The following is a 26,842-nucleotide window of genomic DNA, read 5'->3' as shown; positions in this document are numbered from 1 at the left end:
ATGTGTGTCTTTGTGTTCCCAAACACTATAAATCCAGTCATCAGGCTTCTTCTCGTGTAAAAGACTGAATATTCTTATAGATCTGATACAAAGACTGAAAAAACAAAAAGTGTATTTGATTTCCTTTATTCAAAATTTCTATTTAAGTACAAAAGTAATGTGAGAAAATGCAGAGATAGACTTGTTTCCCATTCAAAACTTGGTTGAAAATAAAAAATAAAGAGCCACTATCCATGCAGTGATAACAGTGTTTCTATTAAAAGTACTAAAATATTACTGGTGAGGTAAATATTACCCTATCTGGGATGAGAAGGAATGTTCTCCTCAGCAGAGACCACACAAGCTTAGAAATAAAAAGTGTATCTGCATACATCAGCTACTCGGCAACGACATAAGTTAACAGTATTTTTCTTTTCTCTTAGACCTCCCCATATTGCCCCATGTCCCAACTAATTAATGGAATTCATTAAAAAAAATTATATTAACCAATCACTCATGATTAATTACTATATTTATCAAATATATTTAAGGACTGGAACAGACAGGTCAAAAATGTAACGTCATAGCTACCGGAGTATTTTAAACAACTTTTGAGAAAACAATCCCACATTTACTTCCAGTACTTTTCCTGTGGAGTAAAAAAGACGGAGCCAACGAGTTCTGCCTGGAGACCCGTAAAGACTGAGGACGTCCTGGAAGACGGAGACACTCAAACTGTCCCGTTGGAAGTTTTTTAAAGTTGAGCTGTAGGTCTGAAGGAACCATTTCAGTCGAGCTTCAAGGTTGAATATTTGGATTACGTGTCACAATGTCGAGTCAGGAAAATGCTTTTCAGAAAATGTAATCAAGTCAGAGTGGATTAAAGAGAGAGAGGTGCAGCAGGTCAAAAGGATCTCCATGACAACCGGACACTACATCAGTGAAATAGAATGAGAACGAACAGCAAAAACAGACAGCGTGAGCTTTTTGGGGAACATCTGACCAAATCCACCGAGAGAGGTTCAACTTTATGAACCAGAGGTCGGCGGACAGCCAGAGAAAGAAGAGAGTAACTTTTATCCTCTACATTCAACACCTAGGTATCGAACAAGTGACACATAATTGAATCATATCCACGACAAGGAAGCAAAATTGTCTCTAGTTTGTGAGTAATAACTGTTAAAATTGGAATTTCTTGAAAAGAACTGCTCCATTTAAACCCCAAAAATATTCATTAACTATTAATTTATGACTGGAAACTCGATTCTTCGTGAATGTCGAATCGCACGCTCGGCTGTAGAAAACCTTTCTGCTGTGCTCAGCAGGTTAGTTAGTGACGTAACGATGCGACATCGTCTCTAGTTTCCCCAAAAGTATCACAATACGTACTGACTTCCAGGGAACTTCAGAATAAATTATTGAGATATTCTTTGGAAAATAGAAACCTTTAAAACAGAACATCACCAGTTTTTTTATAGTGACATTCACGAAGCTGTAAAAATCCTATCGTTACCTTCAGTATGTCACAGAAAAGGGAAACAGACGATGACTGATTTGGTCGGATGAATCGGTGTAATCCTCGAGATGACGTTGGGAGTGTGGTGGTTGGAGATGAACTGCGATGTCTGATGTGACGGCTCTTCTCACACGGTTTCACTCAGTTTGATGGTCACCGTTTTCACCTCGGAGTACTCAGCCAGGGCGTATTCTCCACTGAGGGGGGCAGAGACGACACACAGAGGTCAGAGAACGCACGCCGAACATGTATTGTGGACGAATATGAAATAGAAGAAGCAGCGATGGTGTCTTACAGCTCTCGTCCGTTGCCGGACATCTTGTACCCTCCGAAGGGAGTTTGAGCATGAAGGGCATTATAGCAGTTTATCCTGAACACAGAGAGCGAGAGAGTGAAGGCTCAGCGGTTTGTTGTCAGCGTTTCATTTGTTAATTAATCATATACAAACTTTTTCTTCTAAATAAACAAAACAGGAAAATGAAGGCTGGCTGGAATCTTTAGAAAAGAACAATTGTCTACAGTTCAGTTTTGAGTATAAGAAGCAAACATCAGTCTCATGTCGTTGCATTAGACACCACCTGAACACTCAATTTAAATAATTCAGGAAAATGCATTAAAACCCAGAAATATTGCACAACAAATCATGAATTTCCTCTAAATTCTGACAGGTTTTTGCCGACATCAGCACACGATTAGATGAACTGCCCATTCGGACTAAGACATAAAATACACCTGACAATCCCAACACCTCCGTATGTTTTCATTTCATCTGTACACAGTAATAACTGTTCTTTAGCTCGGCCTGTTGTTTGTGCTAATGTCTGTAAGGTTTGGTATGTGAGTAAAGAACTATAAAATGTTGTGATTCTTGTATTAGATAAACTGTCCAATATACATAACAACATGTGGCAGCCTCTCACAACATATACGACGTGCACGTGGCGCTGCTGCGCATTGTGAGCGTGCGACAGGAGCAGTCTCGGTACTTATCGATCCACCCTCGCACATCATTTAACATTTTTAACACCTCTCTTGCTTGTCACTACAATCCGTTTACACACGAAACAAGACTTTTCATCATGGCTCTTTGGTGTTCACATGAAAGATGCCCACTCAACAGCTGCTGGGGAAAAAAGGTTGATCAATCAGTGCCTGAATTTTCTCCAGTGATGTTTGTTTGACATTTTTGGATCACCTAATATTGAATATGGAAATCAAATAGCCAGTCAAAGGTTCCCCTCTGTGGTCAAGGACTTACCAGACAGTGCCAGTCTCTAAGGCCGCGGACACAGACAGAGCTCTGTCCATGCTTGTTGTAAAGACTGCAGATACGAGGCCATACTGGGAGTCGTTCGCTCTCTCGACGGCCTCCTGCTGGCTCTTAAAGCTGAATATACACAAGACTGGACCGAAAATCTGCAACGGGAAAGATACATGTGAATATCCGTCACTTTTTTTTATCTGAAGTCATGGTGCCGGCTGACCAGTCAAAGTGTTGCTCCGCGGGAGCTACCTACAATACTCAAATCAAATCAAAATGAAGAGAGCTTATAAATATCCGTTTGTATAGTTTGTGAGTTTCGTACTTTTTAATTTGGTTGTCAGAAACAGGTTTGAACTGTGACCTGTGTTTTCATCTCCTCACCAGTTGTTGGCTGGGCAGCCGATCTCTGTAATTTCAGTACTTCTCCACCAGGTGGCAGGCTTTAGTTGACGCACACTGACACGATCACCGCCGCATTGCTCATTCGTAATGGAGTAAAAAGCGGTTGCTAACCTCTTCCTTGGCGATGCGCATGTGGTCTTTGACCCCGGAGAAGACGGTGGGTTGAATGAAGAGGCTCTTCTCGCCCACAGCTTCTCCGCCACACTCCAGCTGGGCTCCCTCCTTTTTCCCGCTCGCGATCAGATCCATGATTTTGTCAAACTGCTGCTGGTCGATCTGGAGGAAACATCAGGTGAGACCAGAAGACAAAGAAATGAGAGTTCAGTTCTGTTAAAACAACCCAAGTTCATGGAAATTCACTTGTTTGTTGTCCTACCAAAATATATCATACACAGACTGAGACCTTCATCAAAGGGAGACTTTAGATTTTTAATAGATTTGCAAATTATGGGATAGTGAGTGAAGATGAATTAAGCTGAATTACCGAATCTGGATCAACAGCACTCATTTTCAGCAGTTTGGTCGATTTGACATATTTCTGCCTTGCTGTTAGTTAGTAGTTTCCTTTTTCCATAACTGTTGATTGTAAAGTGAAGACTGTTTGGACCAAATAGGGGCCCAGATTTAATAATAATAATAATAATAATAATAATAATAATAATAATAATAATAATAATAAAAGCAGTTCAGTCTATGTTATAGCTTTGTTTATCTCCACTTTTAGCAAAACCATAGTCAGAAGAAAACAGCCACAACAAAACCGTATATTGACAGTATTTAGAAAGCTTTTTGTACGGTTTGTGTTGTTGCACTAAAGATCTGTTTTTAAGAGTCCAAACAAGGTCAGTAGCCCGATAATTGTGCTCGTCACATACGGCTATTCTAATATTCTAACTGGCCTGAGCCACAAATCAACAAACGGCTAACTTGACACATTAACACTGTTATAAATGTCACATGGAGGTGTGCCAGGAAAGAGATTCAGCCTGGTACAATCCGTTACCTTTATACGCTCTCACTACACAACCGCAGCATTATCAGCTGTTTACTTCCTCGCCCAGACCGCTGCCCGTCGGTGGAAAGCAACGCCGATGTTAACGCCTGCTTTGCTTCTATTTTGCAGAGAGTTTCAGCCACTGTTGTGTTTTCTGTTCCATTCATCATAACAAGAGGTGAGAATACGCTGCTTCCTCTTCCTCTAATGTTGGACTGAGACGATTGTGCTGTTTATAAAAATATCACAATCATACGCTGACTCACTCTCCCACACACCTGGTAGTGCAGAGTGGCATCATGAGACGAGCCGGGCCGTGGCCTGCTGGTTAGCATGCCGACCTCAGAAAACACTTGGACTAGTTATAAAAACTAAATTCTTTTGTTTAATTTTTGTATGTTTTAAACTAAAAATCTAATCATATTGTCCCTTTAAAGAACAGCTACTCTGTCTTCTGGCACTCATACTGCACGAGTAAGCTGCAAAAGAGTCAGATAGTTTATAACGAGTCCAGTTCATAGAGACCAATGTTGAGCAAAACAGTTGACTCCAAATCACTGATTTGCTTGACGTGTAAATAAGCAACAGTTGTGCTTAATCAACTTAGGTCTTCATAACTTGTTTGTTTTGAATTGTCATTCAAAGTTCTGATGTATGTGTAATCTCTGATGTAGAGTCTGTTGGTACCTGCGGCCCGTGTGATGTTCGGGGATCCAGCGGGTCTCCGATCACGATCCTCTCGGCTTGTTCTACGCTGCGACGCACAAACTCTTCATGAATGGACTCTTCCACAAAGACACGTGATGCAGCCGTGCAGCACTGACCCTGGTTGTAAAAAGCTCCTTTCTGGGTTTCCTCCACAGCCATCTGCACTGTAGACACGCGCACACGCACACACACACACACACACACACACACACACACACACACACACACACACACACACACACACACACACACACACACACACACAGTTGAAAAGAGCAATAAAAAAACAGAGACCAGTTGCTGGAGTTTTGAAAGTAAAATGTTGTCCCACTCTTGCCTGATTGAGGTTTTCAGCCTCTCAGATAGTTGTGAGATGACAGCAAAGATACTCAGAGGTAAGTTGCGCAGGTTACCATAAAATGTAATTAAAGTACAGTTACTATTCAAAATGTTGGTGATTATAAAAGGGTTACATATGAATATATTATTTTCAGTAAAAATAGTATATGTAGAATATAATATATTCATTCTGTTGCTTTGCATCTTTTGGACACGAAGGAACGCCTTCAGTCTACGTCTGTGCAGCCTTTGAGCCTTTTTTTATTTATCGGTTGTCTTAATTGGATTTGCGCTGCCTCTTGTCTGCCAATCAAATCAAAGCACATTCAAATTAAAACTTTGCAATGTTAATTTAAGTGATATTGAATTGTAATAAAGGTTCAGTATTGAGTATTGTTGTGAAGTTTACACTTCCTGGTTTAATTTTATTTTCTAGGACCTTTCAGCTCTATTAATCAGATGAAAGCATTTGTTGGAAAACTAATCAAAACGTAATGAAATGTAATTAATTAATTACTTTGATGAAATCATTTCATAAAGTCACATTGCTTATTATATTTTAAACTGCTGGTTTTTAATCTATTACATCTCAAGAGTAATTTCCCACCACTGCTGACACTTACGCTGCTGAAGTGTCACGTAATCATACAACAGTCCATTTTGCGACTCCAGATTTCTTTCTGAAATAATCCAGAGCCGACATTTCGATGTTGCAATTCCTTATTAAAAAAATAAGAGAAGGAGATGAAGAGCATATTTACTTACAGTCACAGTCAGCAAACACGATGCAGGGGTTCTTGCCTCCCAACTCCAACATCACTCTCTTCAGATTACTTTTAGCTGCTGCTTCTTTGATCAACTGGCCAACCTGCACGCAAATAGGAGTCATACCTTAATGCATCATGTGTAAGAACAAAAAAGAACAAAAAAAAGGTCTTTCATTTGAAGAGTAATAAAACAAATGAGAGTTCGAATTTGGCAATATTTCTTAAGTCTTTTTGTTTCAAAACAATAGAACAATGATGATGAAATCTCTGAGAATACATTATTACAGTATTTGTATTGGAAACATTTCTCCAGATTTAAAAAAAAAAAAATCACCCAGGAATAACCTGATTATTAACAATAATCAAGTTTCTTCTTAAAATGGTATTCTTGTGACAGGACTTTGCCCAACAATTTACATCTATTATAAAAGTGTTTTCTTATTTTAACTGCATTTTTTTTTTTTTTTTTTAAAGAACTTGTTCAATGCAGTCTAACTACATGATATGTTTTTAATCATTGTTTCATCTCCTGGCTTGTTTAAATTATAATCTACCAATACAACCGACTTTAAATAAATAGTATTATCACATAGCACCAACCCTGTTTTTACTTCATTGTCTTCTATATTGTACTCTGTATTTTCTTACCATAGAAGCACCTACATTGCTGCAGCTCTAGAATTTACCATAATCTCCCATCTGAAACAAAGAAATTGCTTCGTCCTGAAACACTTCGTATTAATGTTTGCTCGGCCACCCTGAACTCAAGCCCAATCAGTGACCAGTGGGCGTGGCTAAGCGCGATGATATTGAAGATTTTTTTTTCTAGATGTATTTTTTGCAGCAGCGGTAGAGTTTCAGCACATGTGGTGGTCAAAGCCGATTGGTTAACGGCTTCTCCAATAGTTTTACATTTAACCCGAGGTCAACGCTCAGTAAGATGCAACACCTGGAAACGATTCTCTCTGTGACCACACCCATAAATTCATGCGGTGAATCTGGGTCTGGGAACACAAGGTGAAATGACTGCTGGATTTCATTCATTTATCAAAATGATGATTATGCAGTAGAGGAACATCGTCACACACTCGTTCACCTCTGTGGAGCCCGTGAAGGCCACCTTGTCGATGTCCTTGTGGCTGGAGATGGCGGCTCCTGCTGTGGAGCCAAACCCTGGAACGATGTTCACAACTCCTGGTGGGAACTCCGCCTCAAATGGCAAGCAGAGAGCACGTTAATAAATACAGGAATCACACAATAACAAACAACAGAAGAAGACATTTGATCCCATATAAGCCTGCGTTATCACTCAGAGCAACCATATTAACAGGATAGGTTTTAAATCATGTTTCAATCGTCATTTCTAAATATTGTAATAGATTCATATTTATTTTTTGTAAACAACAAATGAGCAGGGCTGTAGCGATCCCATTTCTACAATGGATTATTCATGGAAAGGATATTACCGGCTGAATTTTTCATTTCTCAGTGTATTTAAACGTTAGTGCCTTCACATCATTTGCTGTGTAGAAACAGCGTTAAGCTAGATGCTTCTGGAGACAAACACAAACTACAAAAATACAACTAAATGGTTGATAAAGTAAATTTAATTCATTATCTGCCAAAGGAGGTGAAGATGTGTTTTCTTTTTATTTATCTGACTTTGTAGCGTTACCAGTGACGCGGATTTTGCTCCTGATATCCTGCAGTCATGTGATTTTGGATCATATTTGCTCTTTAGAAATAAGAGAGTCAACATTGCTTGAGAGCTACATTTCAATTCACTGTGTAACATTTGAAAAGAAATAGTAAAAAGATGTAAATCTGATCAGACAGATGTGAACGTTTTATCTGCAAAACAAGTTTTATAGACAATGGATATATAAAAAAGTTTAAAACAATTACATATACATATTTATGTCTGTAATTGTTTCAACAATGACATATCCATATATATACTTCTTAAACTGGGATTATGATTGTATTTAGTGAAGAACGAGGACCTTTGGGAGCCTCCTAACCACATTTTGTTTTGAGTTCAGGTGCAGATTGCCTCACATGCAAAGAACAGTAACTCCCAAAATCATACTAAAAGCAGAGCATACTAAGCAATCAGTAGCAGGATATTCTATTTAAATATAAGCCCTGAATTTGTTAAACCAAGGTTTTAAATCTTAATTTCTCTCAACTGTCCATTTGGATCAAAGTTGAATTTAGGACCAACCTCTTTGATGAGCGATCCGACGTGGAGGGCCGTGAGGGGGGTTTGCTCCGCCGGTTTAATCACTACAGTGTTTCCACAACTCAGGGCCGGTGCTATTTTCCACATGAACATCAGGAGAGGAAAGTTCCACTGGAACAGACACAAGAAAACATGTTAGCTGTTAGCTCCTTCAGTCATATCGTCCCAAAGCAGCTGGTGATCAGACCCGAGGGAGTTGGTTTCTGAGTTTCTTAAGTGTAATAATTATTGGCCATTGATGAATAGTATATATTCAAACATACGGTTAAATGTGTTTCCATTAATTTTTGTAATCTTAAATAATATAATTATTGTAAATATCATAATATAGCAAAAAGCTTCTCATCAAACCAACTAGTAAGATTTTCTTTCAAAATAAATTCCTGACCAAATATGTTGACTTTCAAAGGTTTACTTTGCTGAACAGCCTGAGACTATTTTTTTTTTTTAATGCTTATGCCTCCCAATAATTCCAAACTATAATCTAATTTATAATTATGACCTTGTGAAATCCTGAGGATGCACCTGTTTTTTCAGCCTGCTGCTGTTTCATCAGTGCAAAATATTTCGTTGTGGTGCAAATGCTGCCGTTTCACTTTCCCCATCCAGATCTAAACGGCCATCACAGGCCTACATTGTTAATCATTTGGCCACAGACGCATGCCAAGAACTAGAAAAGTAGAAAGCAACTCAGAACAAACTAAAGTACACTACGAAGACGTCACACAGTGCATGTTAGAAAGCTTGAACTAATCAAAACAGGTCAAAGTTAATACTCATCCACGATAACACACCTAGCGATCAGATTAAGCACATCAGTTATCATGAATGCACCATCCATGTGAGGAGTTTCCACAAACTTCCACAAAACCACATTTTAAATCCCGTTAAGATCTTTGTTTGTTGTTTATGTAAGCAGGCAGGGCGGAGCATGACCACTTTGGATCTGGCGGTTTAAAAAACATGCATTCAGACAGCCCGGGTTTCATGCCTGACATACTGAAGAAACCAACACCGTCACCGTGCCAGATGGGACTTTCCCATTCATCGAGCAGCCAGCTTGAGCTGCAGGCGAGCGGCAGACGGGCGGGTGGAGATAGAGGTGGGAACGATTAGCATATTCATCAATCCACACATACTGAATGAGGGCAGTGGAGTCGAGTATCATCTGAGCCACTCTAAGACATCAAGGTAACATGTTTTAGGGGTTTAATCACCGCCATGGGGCTTCAAAGCCCCCCAGCATGCCAGTTCATTTTGTGCCTGCAGCCATGTCAAAAAATTGCTGCCAGGTGGCAACCCATGGTGACGTCACCTGTTGGGGAGTCCAGCATTTTGGCATTGCCATTTTAGTTTTGCCCAAGTTGGTCTACAAAAAAAAGTCTAAAAAAATAATTTTATTTCTTAACAAAAAATACCTCATTTTCAATCAGCACGGCTGAAAAACACCGGGAAGGGAAGCGGTTTGTGGGGAATGTGGTCTGATGAAAATGAGGAATACTTTATCTGAAATTAGTTTTATAACAATTTAAGTTGTAAGAGATTGCACTTTGTTTTTGTGCGTGCAGTAGGAGTAAGTGTTGAAATAATGTCAGCCTATATTACTGTCACAGATTGTCTGTTTTGTAAAAGTACGTCACTTTTAAGAAGTGTTTGTCACAAGTTCAATACACAGATAAAAAAAAAGATTAGAACTCAAATATTCCTGTGAAGTGCAACATGCGTATTATCAAAGGAAGTGATATTTCTCTTTATCAGGTCGTGCCTGGGAAAAAAAAAATCATGTTTTTTTTTCTCAAATTGTTTTATTTACCGCAAATCTACCACAAAAAAACTCAATTAAAACTCTGCAAATAATATGGCAAGTTTTAATAAATCAAATTTTGATGAGTACAATCACAAAAAAGCTTTTATCCTGTTTTTTTTTTTTAATTTTTGACTGGTTTGAAACACAAATATACTACAAACGCATCGAGTGGAAGTAAAGCAATATGCTTCGTTATTCTCCTTATATATAATTTTTTTAAAAACTTTAACCAAGCGATAAACAACTGTCATAGCTTTATAATTTTGTTTGTTGTTATCTTTTTGTAATTGTAAAACAACCAAATCACCGTATATTTTGTGTATAAAGAGGATGAAAGAAAGTAAAATGTTTTTTTAATGAACGATCACTTTTATTGAAGTTTTCAATGTCAAGAGTAGATTATTTTTATGAGTCAACTCTAACTCTCACTGCCACAATCTCCAATTAAAATAATAACTATGTGAGAGGCACAACCTGGGGTTAATAATCCAGGCAATCCACACACCATCGGTAGTTTGGCTTTCCCAATAAACTAAAAAAATATTTTGTCACATAGATGCTGGTGTGGACAGACTATACAAGACAATAAAAGGAGCTCTCAATCATTAGTACTGGAGATAAAGGAAAGTAATCTAATCAAGAAAAGAAAGTTTTTTATTTTCCTCTTGCTCATTTCCACGTTGGAAACCAGTGGACAAAGAAGTGGGCACTTAAAGCCAAATTAGATAGAAAAACATGTGAGTGCTGCATGTTTATTGTTTAGGCATTGTTAACTTTTACAACCTTTTGGAAACGTTCAGTACCATTAAGGGCTCTTGGCATAACAAGTCTGGAGAAATGTTTCCTGTTTTCCTCTGACAGTGACTCATGCTGTGTGTATGCCAGCAGTACTTTCAGTAATTACACTACGTTCTACAGTATAAATTTCATTTTTATGATATAATCTTCCATGTCAAACAACAGCCGTTTTGTTTCCCTGTTACCAAAGCAACATTAGAGGTTTTAGGCTTATGCTCAGAAGATAGAAAGTGAATAGCTGTATTCTGTCATGAGGCAGAAATTGTACTCATGTGGAACACAATAGGGTGAACACCAAACGCTGCCCCACCCTAAATAAGTTATTATCAAGAGGAAAAAAAATATACATATTTCATATGTGTGAAAGTAAATCCAAGCAGCACAAGACTGGAATGGTGAGTTAATGCAAGAATGGCCCAAGGGGTTTAGTGGAGAGAAGGTATTGTTTAGGGTGAGCACAGATTAAGATGAGGCCATTTAACAGCTTCATTTCCCCCTCACATCCACACTGTGATTATAAATTGAGTGCAGTTACCTTAACGCTGCACATTTATGATCAGTGTTTGCTGGAAAGTTCCCTTTTTAGTGGTTTCAATTAGCCAATTTCTCAAAAATGCCTGCTTTGTTACAGCAACGCAAAACCAAAGAAGCATTTTCCACTTAGACATCTATAAAAGTATTGACAGGACACCCCAACCTGCCAACAAGCTTAGTTATGAATTAATAGGCCAGTTTTGAAGTTATACATTACTGCTAAGAAACTCAAACCAGATCCCCTCTGAACTCACTGGAATGATGGCTCCACAGACGCCAACAGGCTCGTGTTTGGTAAAGCACAAGAAGGTTCCATCTGTAAAACAAAAGGAATAGTGAAGTAAGTTTGATCAATTGTATTGTAATTGTACGTTTGATTTTCTTACAACCCAGTTTCCAAAAACATTGGGACGCTGTGTAAAATGTAAATAAAAATACAGTGCAAGGAAGCAAAGACGTTCAAATCACATAAACTTAAAAAAAAAACAAATCCAATGTTGAAACGAAGAAATTTTGTTTTCTGAAAAATGTATGCTCATTTGAAATTTGATGCCAGCAACACGTCTCAAAAAAATTTGGGACAGGGACAATAAAAGACTGGAAAAGTGGTGTAAAGCTAAAAACAAAACAAAAAACAGCTGGTGGAACATCTCACTACTAATGTAAAGTTAGATGGGAACAGGTCAGTAACTACTGCGAACAAAAAGAGCATCTCAGAGAGGCAGAGTCTCTCAGCAGTGAAGATGCTGAGAGCTTCACCACTCTGTGAAAGACTGTGTTGGCAAATAGTGAAAACATTTCATAATAATGTTCCTCAACGTAAAATTTAAACGAATTAGTGGATTTCATCATCTACGGTTCATAATATCATTAAAAGATTCAGATAATCTGGAGAAATCTCTGAACACAAGGGACAAGGCTGGAAACCAATATTGGATGGTGGTGATCTTCGGGCCGTCAGGCAGCACTGCATTAAAAACACACTATTCTGGAGTGGAAATCACTGCATGGGCTCAGGAACACTTCTGAAAACCATCGTCTGTGAAAAGAGTTCATCTACAAATGCAGGTTAAAAGTCTACCATGCAAAGAAGACCTCAATCAAGGTTTTTCTCAGTCCATGTGGTAAATGTGTTCTTAATTTATGGATCCAAAATACTCCACATTTTAAAAGAAATAGTGACTTAATAGGTCACCACCTCGCTTATCACGATTCACTTTCTTAAGGCCTTTGTATTTTTTAATTGGTCTGATTTGTTTGATTTGACCATCGAATGGTACAAAGTGTGGAGCAAAGATTGGCAGAAATGCAGGTGACACAGACGACAGCCCGATTACTGAATGATGTAATTATCCCACAGAATCCCTGACGAGTGATGTTTGAACATGTTTTATGGGGTGTTTTTCTGTTTGGCCTCTGATGAAGCTGAAAGGTGAAATTGTGAGCTTTGATTCAGCATAATGTCTGATTTAAAAAGTCCTTTTCCTTCAAGCGAAGACAATCAAACACATGAAGACAATGAAAAAAAACAGCTTAACAAATGGAACAAATCAAAACTTGAGGAAAAGCTAGGAAAAGAGATTGAAATAGAATCACCACCTTGCAGTTAGATGCCTCTGCAGACCAGTCAAGTTACAGTTGACACGTCCGTCCAGACTCATAAAATATGTAGTTAAGACTTTGAAGGAATATGTCCAATAAATCATATTATAGTAGAACGCAAAGTTGTTGTCATGACAGCAGACAATGCTTCAAATATGAAGCTTAACATAAGATCTATACAGTCACCAGTTTCAAATAGAATCAGTTCATTGTTGAAATCGAGTAAATAAAATGTACTGCCAAATTTGAAGAGATGACCACAAAGTGTTCCCGTGATATCGCATTCACGAGAATGGAAGGATGTGAGGTCACTGTGACCTTGACCTTTGACCCTTGTCCCCCAAAAATCTAAAAAGTACATCTTTTGGACCAAGTGAATGTTTGTGCCAAATTGGAAGAAATTCCATCGAGGCATTCTTGAGATATTTTGCCAACGATAATTGGACGGATAGAAACAAACAGACAGCTGGATGGACAACCTGAAAACGTAATGCCCTCAGCGTCGGCTGTCATCGTCGCTAACGCTCCAAAAATGTGAACGAGCAAAAAGCTTAAAGGGGCATTTAAATTAAAACATACAGATTAACTAAAATTATCCACAGAAAGTGAAGGAATGACAGTTTGGACGTTCTGTCAGAGACAAATACGGAAGTTAGCATGCTAACCAGCTAGTTCTCGCCTGTTCTGTCTCATAATATCATTTTATACCCCGAGAGTCACTGTAGCGTCCACTCTGCCCTCAGTCCAACTTTAGAAGGATAAATACTGGAGTCTAACTTCTGGCTATTAAGAAAGAAACTGTAAACTGTGGGTTTTCAATGACTGAAAGTTTTGGCAAAACAAGAGTTAATGATAGTGTATCTTTTTACTGCAGGAGAGTAAAGGAATGAAGTTTGAAGCTGAATTTAACACCGTTTCCTCTAAACTGCAGCGTACGGGGCGGCACGGTGGTGCAGTGGTTAGCACTGTCACCTCACAGCAAAAAGGTTCCGGGTTCGAATCCGGTCCTGGCCCTTTCTGTGTGGAGTTTGCATGTTCTCCCTGTGCTTGCGTGGGTTCTCTCCGGGTTCTCCGGCTTCCTCCCATCATCCAAAAACATGCACCTCAGGTCAGGTTACCTGGCGCCGCGCTAGTGGCAGCCTGCTGCAGCATCTCCCCCCTGAGAGCCCCCCTGCTGTAGTGAAGAAATTTCCCCTCGGGGATTAATAAAGTGTATAAAATAAATAAAAAGCTGTTAATGCTGACGGTGGGATTTAAACTTTACAAATTACACTTTTAAAGTGTAATTTCTCACTGGGAGATAAGTCATCGCATGGAGGTCATTATTATGTTCTGTTGCCTACATGTTCACGTGTCCATTTGTTTTTTTTAACGCACTGTGCTTGTTTATTTGCGTAGAGAGGTGAAGTGAGATCATGTGGGGAAGCATGATAATGCAAGGTGTGTGAAAATAGGCACTTTGAGCAGTCCACTTGTGATCGGACCACCCAGGACATTTGTTAATGCCAGGTAGGAACCGGATAAAATACTTAATACTACTTCATACTTAATACTTTGTTTGTGATGACAGTCTGGTTTAGTTGTGTTTCATTTCAACAGATAGCACCCAGGTATTGTCAGATAGGCACCACAGTTAAGGTATTGTGAATTTTTTTATGTCTTGACTTTTTCCCCTCCTCCTGACCCACTAAAACAGAACCCTCTTTGTGTTCTGGGACCTTCAGATTTACAAATTAAGCACTGGCTGTAACAGTAGCACCAGGAAACATTACGACGGAGCCCACGACGTGAGCACACATGGACACTAATTATTTTCACCAGCAGAAATGTGGGACAAAAGTTCTGCACTGCAGGTTTAAGTTTCCCAAACACTGTTTCCCGATTCCTTTGTGTTATTCAACTTATTTAGCTTCAAGTGCAATATTTAGGTCGTATTATTAAGCCGTTAATAATCTTTTAAAGTATACCACTTTTGGCACTTTTTTTTCCCTCTGAAAGTCATTTCTTGTCAGACTGTCACTGAAGTCCGAAGTGGGAATGCTTAGCCGTGGTGTTGACTGCTTATGTGTGTTAACAAGGTAAAAAAAACTTGAGTTTCTATCAGAACACTCCACCAACTACTAACAGCTTATACATGGACTTATCAGAGGCTCAGCAAATAACTGGTCAAACCTGGCCTCCTGGTCTGCACCACTGACCTTCTCCGGTTTCTCGTACGATTGATCACAGACTCCCCTAAAACAGGTCTAATCTCCAGGTGCCTTTATCCTGGAGTCACCAGATGAGTCCATGTTCAAGTGAAGCTTACTAAAGGTTGCTGTCAGTGTGTAACACAAGATTCAGACAGGTAGAGTGAGGAGCATTGTAGCGCTGCTATTCCAATCCCTCTCATTATAAGCCAACACACACTGATATGTTCTGGCCAAATGTACGTCAGGTTGTACATACAACTGTTGGTTTTATTGTCTCCTTTGTCCCAGCTTCCCTTTGTCTCTGTCTCAGTCAAGGTTATTAACAGTGTTGGGAGAAAGAATCTTTAACACTATAACCACCAGTGGGTCAAATTTAACCACAGCTGTTTTTTTTTGATTGTGTTCAGCTTTGTTTAAAGAAAATATTCAAGTCCCAGTGTTTCCCCTCCTCGGGAAGGCTGGCCCGCCAAAGGGACCTCCCACGTCCCACGCCATGTTGGCGCAAAATGTGTTTGAGCAATATTTTTTCTTCCCCTGATGTTTTGTGATCAATGTGCTTCATCAGTTTGTGTCTTCATTATGCAACTGCTGTTCTTTATCTGTTTTTTATTTATTTTATCTGTGCTGTTATATCTGCTGTTTTTTTCTATGAAGCACCCTGTTACCTTGTTAAGTTATATATAAATACATTTTGCACAATGTCTTTGTGCATGAAGTTGATCAATATATCACATAAACAATTTTTAAGTAGCGTAAAAGGACTACAACTAACATTTTGGTGTGTTGAGTTAATGAACCTTGTACCTTAAGCTCATTCTAACTGCAGTTAAATTTCACCTACAGTGTTCAGTATACAGCAACCCTTGATATCGTCATATGTTATGATACTGTTATTGTTATTAAGTGTGGCCACGACTGAAGTTTCTATAACGAAACACAAATCCATCGACGATGACTTAGGCAGAAAAATGCTTGATCTGCACGCCGTGAAACTACATAACAGTCTGTACTGCAACTCTACCGTGAAATCGTGTTTCTGAGAAGGAAATTCCACTCCACATTCCCAATTTGTATGTCACCTACGACAATGCAGCTTTCATCAAACAACAACTCTTCTCGATGACTAATAGCGAGACTGCTCCAGTGTAACGCTGGAGATTACTGGCTGAGCGGCTGCCGACTTAGTGGGCGTTCAACCAGCATTGATTGTTAATCCTCACAGACTGTTGCACCTCACTGATTACCATCTCAGCCTCTTCCTCTTCCTTTTGTCCGACTGTGCCCGTCATCTGTCACCACTCTATTGGGATCTAATCAAGAGGAAAAGGCAATCGTGTTTTGTCTATCTTCTGTCCTGCAGACGAGACGCAGAGCGCAATCTGACGAGAAGGGGAAGTATTAGGAGGCTGGATGAGATACCACCCAGGGATGAGGACAATCCTGAGCCGGGTCAAGTCACTTGCTCTGTAGTAATTAGGATGTTTTCTAGTTATGGTTATAGAGCCCTAGAGAAGAGAAAAAAAATCACTTGTCTCTCAGTAGGCACTGAAAACACATGTCATGTGCTCTTTCAATTTATCTTGCTCATGCACACTCACAGTTCGCAATATTGTTTCAGCAGCAACAAAAAATGTGGAAAATTATATATTTGTGAGTATAAATTAATAATGCTTTCAAATGTATGATTGAGCAAATGATATACGTAATTATTGACATATAACACTGCTATTGCTACTGCTATGACATTAGCTCAACTTCTTATTTCACTTTTTAGGGTTTAATTGACTCGTTAGGACCTGGAAGTCAGATCCAGAATAAATAAAAGCAGGGAAAGTTTCTGAAACGTGATTCTATTTCTACTTGTGGCTGGAAGAAAAGGCAGTTAATGGGAACTGTGGAAGTCAAAACAAGATCTTGAAGACCAAGAAAACTCTCAGATTAAACTGCACATCTGCTGGGCAGAAAGACAAAGCACCTTTGGACAACGTCATCAGATGACCGCAAAGGACCTGCAGAATGCGTTCAGAGTTTCTTCAAGGAAAAGTAATCAGAAGACAACTTTACTTGCAACCTAGTCACGCATTTCAAGGTCTGGAGTACGCACAGTCAAATATGCTTACAAAAGAGCATGGAAAATAAAGGTCTGTAAGGGAGAGTGAGTGAAAAATCCTGTATCAAGAAAAAAAAGACCACAACTGTTTGCAAGCTAGGATATCTGCCAAAGAGAGGGTTATGTTGCTGGTATCACATTTAAAACAAACATATATTTGTCATAAAACAATCAAATTTCTCAGTTTCAGCATTTGGTATGTGGTTATTGTTCAATTTTCAATTAAATGTGGGTTTAAATGATTTGCAAATCATGACATTCTGTTTCTATTGTCATTTTACACTGCTACTCTCCTGTTCCTGTTGTTCATCACCTAACCCTGTAAAACTTCCCCAGTTCCCCTGTTTCCCTGCCAGATTGTCTTTATTTATCCTCATGTGTTAATTCGTTTTACAGCATTATATTCTTGTGTCAGCGTGCTTTCACAACTTCCTTGTTTGGTCAGGATCTTTGGACTTTTCCATTTGGTCTAATCTATAATAGCAGGTGTGAAAGGTGCCACCAGACCACCAATCGAATCAAAGGATGGAAATTTGGTTCAACCAAAGGAGGTAGTCTCAGTCCAGATCAAATTAAACCAGGGTTTTGCTCGTTTGCAGTGTGAAAAAGAAAGGGAAAAAGACTTCACAACTACAAGCAGGTGTTGACTACTCTGATCAGTGGGGTCCAGAAGAAGAAGCACCAACCACACACTGACCTCCCTCAGTGTCCACCCCACCCATTCAACCATTACCTGCAACACCTTAAAGTCAGCCAGCTCCCCATCCTGAACCATGGGAGCCACAGATTGAAAAGTATGATGGCGTCCCTTCCACCTGCCACTCTTTCTGACTCTATTTGAGCAAAGATGGCCGTCATGACTACCAACATCATGAGGGGTGGAGCAGTGACTGGGCCACAGCTAAATGGGAAAAACAATTCAACATCTTTTCTTTTTGGGAGGGTCTGGATTTTTGACCACTGCCCTAAAGACCAGGAAGCAGCCCAAGGACTGCAGACGCTCCTACAAGAAAGCCGACAGGTGGCCTATACTTAATACCCCATAATGACAATGTGAAAATATGGTTTCAGAAATTTAGTAAAATTCACAAATAAAATCTTTCACTAAGTATTCAGACCCTTTATTCAACAATCGGTAGAGGCCCTTCAGGCAGGAGTTAAAGCTTCAAGTCTCCATAAGGTCTTCAAGCTTCAGGCAGTTTGGTCGATTCTTCCGGGAGATTCTGTTAATCTCCTTCAGACTGGACGTGAACGGTCTTTAAAGTATCATCTTCAGGTGTCTCCATAGATGTTCTCTGAGGTTTGTGTCGGGGTCTTAAATGGCTCATTTAAAGACAGTCAGAAACTTGTTCTGAAGCCACTCCAGTGCTGTCTTGGCCGAATGCCTTTGTTCACTATGGTTCTGAGCGATCTCCCTGTCCCTGACACAAAGCACCCTCTTAAAATGATGCTATCACCACCATTTTCTACCACAGGGATGGTATTACCCAGGTGATGAGCAGCGCCTAGTGTTCTCCCGACATACTGGCGTAAGTTCTATCTCAAAAGTTCAGTTTCATTTTTTTTTTTCATTTTAGTCACCTCCTTCTAGTCTCTCTACCACAAAGGTCCGAGTGAGGGAGCGCTGCTGCGACGGTCGTCCTTCTGTGAAGTTCTCGGATCTAAGCAGAGGACTTCTGAAGCTCTGTTGGAGTAGCCATTGGGCCCCTGTCACCTCCTTGGCCGAGGCTTTTTTTTTTGCTTGGCTAACTCAGTTTGGCCTGACAGCCAAATCTTGTCCAGGTGGCTCCAAACCTCCATTTCACAACTATTGCTCCCAGGAACACTCAAAGATTTAGAAATGGTTTTACACCCTTCCCCTGATCTGTGCCTGACTACTACTACATTGTGGAGGTCTGACATAGAGTGAACTTCTAAACTACATTCATGGATGGATTTGTTGGTATACTTACAATATAAAATTAAAACAAACAGTTTTCTCTGAAATTATTAGAAATTGACAAAAGTAATGGGCCGCCGTCGTTGTTTATTGCACGTTCAATAAAAATCTGAACTTGTGACTAACTTTTGATTCAACAGAACATCACTGCAAAACAAACAAATAACTTCTGCAGCTCAGTGCTGTTAAGACGATCTGTTAAGATGGACACCAACCACGTTTTGAGACATCTCACTGATTATTAAAGCAAACAGGAGGCACCTGACCACACTTCCAATTGCCACACCAAAAGGGTCTTAATAGTTTTTATGAGGAACATCATTTTTTTCCCCCTAAACTTGTCTTCACTTTAAATTATGGGTTACAGAGTACAGATTGACTGGAAAATGCCAATTATAGTCGTAAAATAACATCACAACAAAAGCGATGGGGTCTGAGTACTTTCTGAGAGACGATATATATTTGAATACACATACACACCAACTCTACGGCGTGAAAGAGGAAGATGACGCACGCACTCACCGACAGGCAGACTCTTGCCATGAATCTTGTCAGCCCAGCCGGCGTAGTAACGAAGAGTTTTGATGCTTCCTTCCAGGTCGATGAAGAAGGACTGCAGGAAGGGCTTCCCTGTGTCCAGAGTCTCCAGGGTCTGGAGAATCAGAAAAACTAGCATCAATGGACAACACACTTTGTTTTTTTTTTTAGCTCTTTTGTACATTCAATCAATATCATAGCAAACTAATATCTACCCTAAAAAAAATGTGATGTTAATAGTAAATAATGCACGGGTGTCACAAAAAATGAAATATTCCTCAGACCCCATTAAAAAAGAATAATTTAAAGGATAATTATCATTTATTTCAACTTAGACCTTATTTCTGTAGCTTTTTTTGGCTGTCACATAATAAAGAACTTAAATACGGCTGAAGTTCAGGTGGTCTTGTTACTCATCGCTTGTCTTGTATTTAAATAGTAATAGACTACTGAAGTAGATAAATGCAACTTATTCCCTCAATTTTCTGCCCCAACCAAAGAGGAAATCTCAGGTACCCGTGAGAGTATAAAGGGAAACTATGGCAACGCTGAGGTTAACGTTTCTTGGCCATGATCAGGTGTCACCAGACTCAGCGTGCACCCCGACATCGAGTCCGTCAGCCCTCGGAGCAGGCTGACCGGGTGTGTGTCTGTCTGGTGGACATGGTGGAGGGAACAGGGTTCTCCACACTGACTAAAATCATTTCCCATGACCTATAATGAAGGAAAAACCAATCCGCCTTAGTGTTGGTCAGACCAAATCCAGCCACATTATTTTATTCACAGCATTTAGCGAGCTGTATTTACAAATTTACAGGTTAAGAGTAAATACTGAACTTTTTTTTTTTTTTTTAACTGTTTAAACAATATACTGAGCGAAATATTTCATAAATGGGAACAAAATTAATAGATATATGTCTCCTGCACGCTCTTTACTGTTGCCGTGGCAGCGAAAGGATCCCTCTTCTATAGTTCAATAGCAGTTTTACAAACTTTGCATCTGTCTTTTCTGTCGTTTACTCACCCAATCCTTTAAGTCATTATTTTGTATCCAAAGATCTTGCATTTTTTTGTTTTCCTGGCAAATTTGCCTCCATTAAAAGCAAACCTTGAATAAAGTGATTGTTGATGCGCAGAAGGGAATAAAACCTCTCAGGAAACTAATTAAATAACATAATATAGAAAACTACAAAGAAAAATACTCCATGCAAAATGTTACAATTTGAACTAAATTCCATGATAGTTGACTTTGTTTTAAAAAATGATTGAATTCTGTGACTTTGCATGTCTAGAATGAACTTTTTATAACAAGTTCCATTTGCTAGTGGGAACGCTGTCATATTGACTGATCTGAATAATTCTTGGTGTGTACAGGTACAAAAATAAACAGCATTTTACAGGAAAGAATCTATTATAAGAGAAAAATATGAAAAATTTAACAAAAAATTTACATTCCAGTAAATACTTTCAGAAAAAAAACAATGTCATCATCACAAATGAAAATGTTGGAAAAACAACAAAAACAAGACAAAACCTCTAATAAACGCCCTCTTGAAGTGAATAGTCTCTATCACCTGCAAGGCCTCCTGCACTGTGCAAAACGCCCTTAAATTCACTGTTGGCCATCTACTAACTGTTTTATTGCTTTGTTATATAAGATATATAAGAAATTGTCATACTTGTTTGGTCCTGATAATTTCAGACTTAATTTGGGTGATTCCATGAGTGTGAGATGGGTGATGAGGTGGTTCCTTTGTGGAGCCGAGGCCACAGTGGTTCAGTGCAGTGTTTTGATGCATGGCAAGAAGTCAAGCACGTTAAATGAAGTTAGTAATTGATTATGTTTGAGTGTGTCAGACATAATTTACCATGTATGCTGCTCCTTTCCAACATCAACCCCATTTCGCCGGAGTTGATGTTGAGGCTCAGCTTTAGCAGACACTGAATCCACCTAACTACTTTACTGCACCTTTAAATGGGCTCAATCTGGTCCTGATTTCTTCAAACATAGCTGGGAAATCATGGAAATTAGCCATAACCTACACACTACAACTCCAGAGCATGTTTACAATTAGCAGTCACATGCAATCTGGATTTATTACTTCACTCCCATGTGTAAGGGTTCATTTACAAAAACCAAGTCTTCATGCATGTTGGCAATTAAACAGTGAAAAGACACAGAAACCGGGATTTCATTCCAAACTATAACTATAACTATGCTACTCTCGAAATCGGTTGGCTATTAGTTACTTGGCAGAATGACATTTTATAATTATGACTATTAAGAACAATAAACTACCCAGAAGTATGTAAACACTCACAGCCATCTCCACATAGAAAATTAAAAAGCTGACTGCAAGTAAATGCATCATAAATAATAATTTAATAATATAAGACATTTAATTGAGGAGGGATTTGTCTGCATAATGAAAAGGCCCATTGTGTTCATTTTCCTTATGATGCTGTTTAGACTGTAAGTAAAATGTAGAATGCAAAACTTACTCAATGAATTGTGGTTTTGTTCTTTTTTTCTTTGAGTAGATCATTTTGACAACTATACTCACTAATTATATAATTTTTCAAATCTGGAAATCAGTGATGCTCATCTTTCTCTCACTAGCGCGGCAACATGTTTAATAAAAGTCTGTGGTGGAGCACGATGATCAAACAGTGAGATGTTGTCACTAAGATATCGACCAATACAAACGTTTGTTTTTTTTACTTATCACCAAACTTTTTTCAAATATATAATTTTGAAACTAATATTGTGTTTAAAGGATGCTGTGCTCTTTTTCTGCTCCCCGTTTTCCATCTTTCTGATTAACTTGTTTGCCTAACAACTAAACTGCAGCACATCTTTAAAAATCCTAATCTATTTAATATTTAATCTGTAGACTCTTTCTGAAACTGTCCATCCTCCAACACCTTCTCAAGAACAAATTAAGCACGGCTTTAAAAATGCTTTTATATATGTGTTGTAAATGTGTGCTTTACTGTTCTGTGAGACTTCAGAAAAGGTGACTGCAGCTGTCTGCACAGCTTTAAACTGCTCCAGACTTGGCATGCGTGTAGAATGAAAGCGAAGTGTGACCCACCGCCAGCAGCAGCCGGTCCCTCTCCATCAGGTCGGCCAGTTTGTGCATCAGCCTCCCGCGGCTGGACGTGTCCATTCTCTGCCACGGAGAGCCTCTCCGCTGGGCCGCCTTGGCTGCCTCCACCGCCTTATCCACATCTTCCTGTACAGAAATATTCCTCAGTATAAAGTGCAACCTTGCCCAGACACGTAGATCACTCGTTAATCACTCTATCTCTGTTAAAAAAAAAAAAATAAAGAAGTTAATTAGGAAGCTGGCTGCATCAATTACACACTCCTACAGTTCATCTCCAGGACTGACCTCTGAAAGCTTCACGGACAGTTTGGAAATCTTAACTGGCCCTTTATTAGCAGAAGTACTAAGAGTGGTGGTGATGGTAGAGGAGACCAGGGACAGTTGTGACACCTTCAATATCTCTAATCAGGAACAAGCTGGAGTGATCACACTGAGTTTACATATACTCAAATACACTGTCGCCTTGCTTACCAAAAATGAGCCACATGTGAAACTCCCTCAGAAAACTACAAGCAAACGTTACTTTAACTTTTTTTTTAATCTGATACAACTGTCCCTCAACCAATACCTCAGTTTAATCTTATTTAAATATTAAAAACCTAAAAGCCTTTACACACTGAATTACATTCTAAATCAATAATAATCACTTGCATCATAATAGTCAGCAGAAACACATGTAATCTCATTGTGTCAATATTTTTTCATCCATATAATATTGTTGCAATATCAATATCAAGGGATTTGGTCAGAAATATAGGCTTAGTGAAATATGATTTCGTCAAATGGTATCTACAACGTAAATGATAGATAATGTCTTTCATTTTTGAGTATGTGATTGATTAATTATGTATATTTTAGTCATGTTACCTTGTAACACTGGAGTGTCAGTACTTAAACTGATTTTGCAACCCCTAATTTTTTTCATAAAACCACTTAAATACATTGTCTAAGTAGCTGACACATTAAAGCTTGTAACATTGCAAATTGGGTATTGCAGTGTAAAAAAAAAAAGCTGTATTTATTGGGGGAAAAGCTAAGAAGTGTTCCAACTGTCCCTTACAACTCCCCTACATTTATTTTTTAAATATTTAGGTTCCCACCAGAAATGTCCCGGGGCTGTTATGAGGGGAGGTGGAAACTCTGTTTGTCAAAAGCTATTTTGAGGATACAATACTTGGCAAAAAAGTTCCCAACTATTTGATCCAAGTTTTTCATTTCGTGAAGCACAGACATTCTGACAGACACGAAAATGGATATTTAAATGAAGTGTGGCAATAAAGGCTAATAAGGTCTTAATCATTCAGTGGTAGAAAAGTATGTCAACCCACATTAAATTCAATTCATATTATTATTATAAACTGACGTAAAGTCTACTGAGTCTCACCGTATCTGCCTCTTCAACATCGCAGATCTTGACACCTGTCGCCGGGTTGAAAGTTGGAAAGATCCTTCCTCTGCTGGAGGAGCGCCACTCGTTGTCGATGAAGATCTGTGATTGATCAAAAAAGGGTTTGTAATGTCTTTTCTTTTCTTTTTTTTTTTTTTGCCCAAAGTGACACCTGACACCTGTTCATACCATCACCAAAGTTACAAACTCAAGTAAATACTTTTTACTGTCAAGTCACTTCCAAACTCAACCTGAACCTGTTTCCATGAGGGGCTCCATATTACCTTGGTGTACCGGATCGCCGGCGCTTTGACAGGCTGAGGAAAAGCCAAAGATGGGGTTCCTTCTGCCACTCCGTTCTCCGTCGTTCCGTTCTGTGCCATTCTAGATCAGCAGTACAGTCCAGAGCCAGTCCGTCTGCTGCGTCTTCACATCCACGGGCTTTTATGAGACTGCGGAGTTCCTCCCTCCGCCGCACGGCAGTTTAAGGAGAGCCCAACTCCGCCCCGACCAAAACCCCAACATCCCCTGTCTCAGAGGAATCTTGTTCTTGCATGCAGCACCTCAGAAACACCCTGCGACACGTCGTCTGCACTTATTAACGCGGTGTGAAGAGTGTTGAGTGTCTTGCTGCCTCATGTGACCATCTCTTAGGAAGAAAAGCTTCGAGGACGCAACTTGCTGGATGTAACGATCATGAATAAATGCAGTTGAATCTGTTTATTCTTTATTCTGGTGGGATGACAGTAAACGTGCATGAGCGATGCGCGCGAGACTTCTCAAGTTAAAAAACGTATTGTTTACGTGTCTTTCAGTCCGTGCAATGAAAATAATGAGTGAATTCATACTGCTGGACAATATTGACATGGAAACACGGCGCCCTTGATCTGCCTTTGTCTTTCCATTTGGACCGACTGCAGGCTGCTCATCAACCGTGCAAAAGGTGTTATGAGTTGTGATGTTCCTCATCTTTGCACCTGGGCTTGGTGAAGTTGAATGGAGCTGAACACATGCAAACACATGCTTTTGTTCCTGGGGGACAAAGCTGCTTGCCTGCTCCGGACTCGCACTCACACACAGTCGCCTATTGTTTCCCCTTCGTCGCTTCTTGTCACTCTTTATGTCAAAGTTTAATTAGGACAACGAGCTTTCGCAGGCTCATTTCTCACTTCAGCAACTTTCTAACACTCCATAATGAGAGACCGAGACTCGAAGGGATTGGCCGAGCCGGAGAGAGAGAGGCAGTGTGTGTGTGTGTGTGTGTGTGTGTGTGTGCGTGTGTGTGTGTGTGTGTGTGTGTGTGTGTGTGTGTGTGTGTGTGTGTGTGCGTGTGTGTGTGTGTGGAGGGAGGATGCAAAGCTGGTGAATGCAAAAGTCCAGACAAATGATGCAAATGATCAGAAACCTGTTCTGGACTGAATGACAGTTTATTGAATTAACAAGTGAAAATGAAGCAAGGACATCATAAATAAAAAATACTTTTGTTTATTGTTCATCCAGAAAAGAGAATCATTTATTAGAATATGTGGATCTGACCACAGCAAAAAAAAAAATCCCTCCAGTTTTGTCTGTCAACCAGGATGGACTTCTGTTTGATTTTGTTCTGATTATGTTTGAAAATTATTTTCAACAGCGGATTCTTTTTATTTTTTTGGACTGTTTTGAAATGAACCTGGTTAAATTTCCACAACAGATTTTTTTTTTTTAATGTGTCACATTTCCTGTAAAGAACAAAGTTTACTTATACTCAATTCAATTTTACTGAAAAAAAAACCCCAAATAAAAATCATTAAATTGCTTAAAACTAAACCAAACATTCAATTCTGAGGGTACACAAATATCATGGTGGTTTATTACTGAGACATCTGAGTCACTTTATCGAGGTCACACGTTGCCTGCTAACATTTCTCTGTATTTTGACCTATATCACTCAGATTGGCAGCATTGCAACAACAACTAAATACATAATAAAGTGAATGTTTACATACACACGATTTAATTTAGATTATTCAAATCTTTGAGGAAATGAGGACTGTGATTTGTCCAGAAGTCCTCCTGTCCACATGCTGAGGTGACACTGAACCCCATAGTTTCTCCCATGTGTGTGTGTGTGTGTGTGTGTGTGTGTGTGTGTGTGTGTGTGTGTGTGTGTGTCAGTGTGTGAATGTGTGTGTGAGTGTGAATATGTGTGTGTGAATGTGTGAGTGTATGAATGTGTGTGTGAGTGTGTGTGTGAGTGTGTGAATGTGTGTGAATGTGTGTGTGAGTGAGTGTGAATGTGTGAGAGTGTGTGAATGTGTGTGTGTGTGTGTGTGTGTGAATGTGTGTGTGAATGTGTGTGTGAGTGTGAATGTGTGTGTGAGTGTGCAAATGTGTGAGTGTGTGTGTGAGTGTGAATGTGTGTGTGTGTGTGTGTGTGTGTGTGTGTGTGTGTGTGTGTGTATGAATGTGTGAGTGTGTGAATGTGTGTGTGAGTGTGTGAATGTGTGTGTGAGAGTGTGTGTGAATGTATGTGTGAGTGTGAATGTGTGTGAGTGTGTGAATGTGTGTGTAAGTGTGTGAATGTGTGTGAATGTGTGTGAGTGTGTGAATGTGTGAATGAATGTGTGTGTGAA

General features: G+C 39.3%; 1 protein-coding gene across 1 annotated transcript; it reads right to left on the bottom strand.

The window, feature by feature from the left end:
- Positions 1–110: 110 nt before the first annotated feature.
- On the bottom strand, positions 111–24,622 carry aldh1a3 (aldehyde dehydrogenase 1 family, member A3). The gene is made up of 13 exons (XM_069172881.1): positions 24,512–24,622; positions 24,225–24,329; positions 22,826–22,966; positions 19,716–19,845; positions 11,605–11,666; positions 8,194–8,322; positions 7,066–7,179; positions 5,968–6,070; positions 4,843–5,027; positions 3,273–3,437; positions 2,754–2,911; positions 1,791–1,865; positions 111–1,692 (listed from the first exon to the last, which is right to left on the bottom strand). Exons 1-13 carry the CDS (start codon positions 24,608–24,610, stop codon positions 1,623–1,625), a joined length of 1,536 nt encoding a protein of 511 aa, XP_069028982.1. The 5' UTR covers positions 24,611–24,622; the 3' UTR covers positions 111–1,622.
- Positions 24,623–26,842: the final 2,220 nt, after the last annotated feature.

Source organism: Embiotoca jacksoni, unplaced genomic scaffold (assembly GCF_022577435.1).
Source record: "Embiotoca jacksoni isolate LCO1_2020_lvr unplaced genomic scaffold, fEmbJac1.0.p SCAF_56, whole genome shotgun sequence".
Taxonomy (NCBI): domain Eukaryota; kingdom Metazoa; phylum Chordata; class Actinopteri; family Embiotocidae; genus Embiotoca; species Embiotoca jacksoni.
The sequence above is the reverse complement of the archived record's forward strand: the minus strand, read 5'-3'. Positions and strand labels throughout refer to the sequence as shown.

Excerpts from the sequence above, each read along its gene's own strand:
- aldh1a3 (XM_069172881.1), bottom strand. The coding sequence starts at position 24,610 with ATGGCACAGAACGGAACGACGGAGAACGGAGTGGCAGAAGGAACCCCA. Across the intron at positions 11,667-19,715 it reads TGGCAAGAGTCTGCCTGTCG|ATGGAACCTTCTTGTGCTTT; the intron begins GTGAGTGCGTGC and ends TTTGTTTTACAG. Across the intron at positions 8,323-11,604 it reads TCTGTGGAGCCATCATTCCA|TGGAACTTTCCTCTCCTGAT; the intron begins GTGAGTTCAGAG and ends TGTCTGTTCCAG.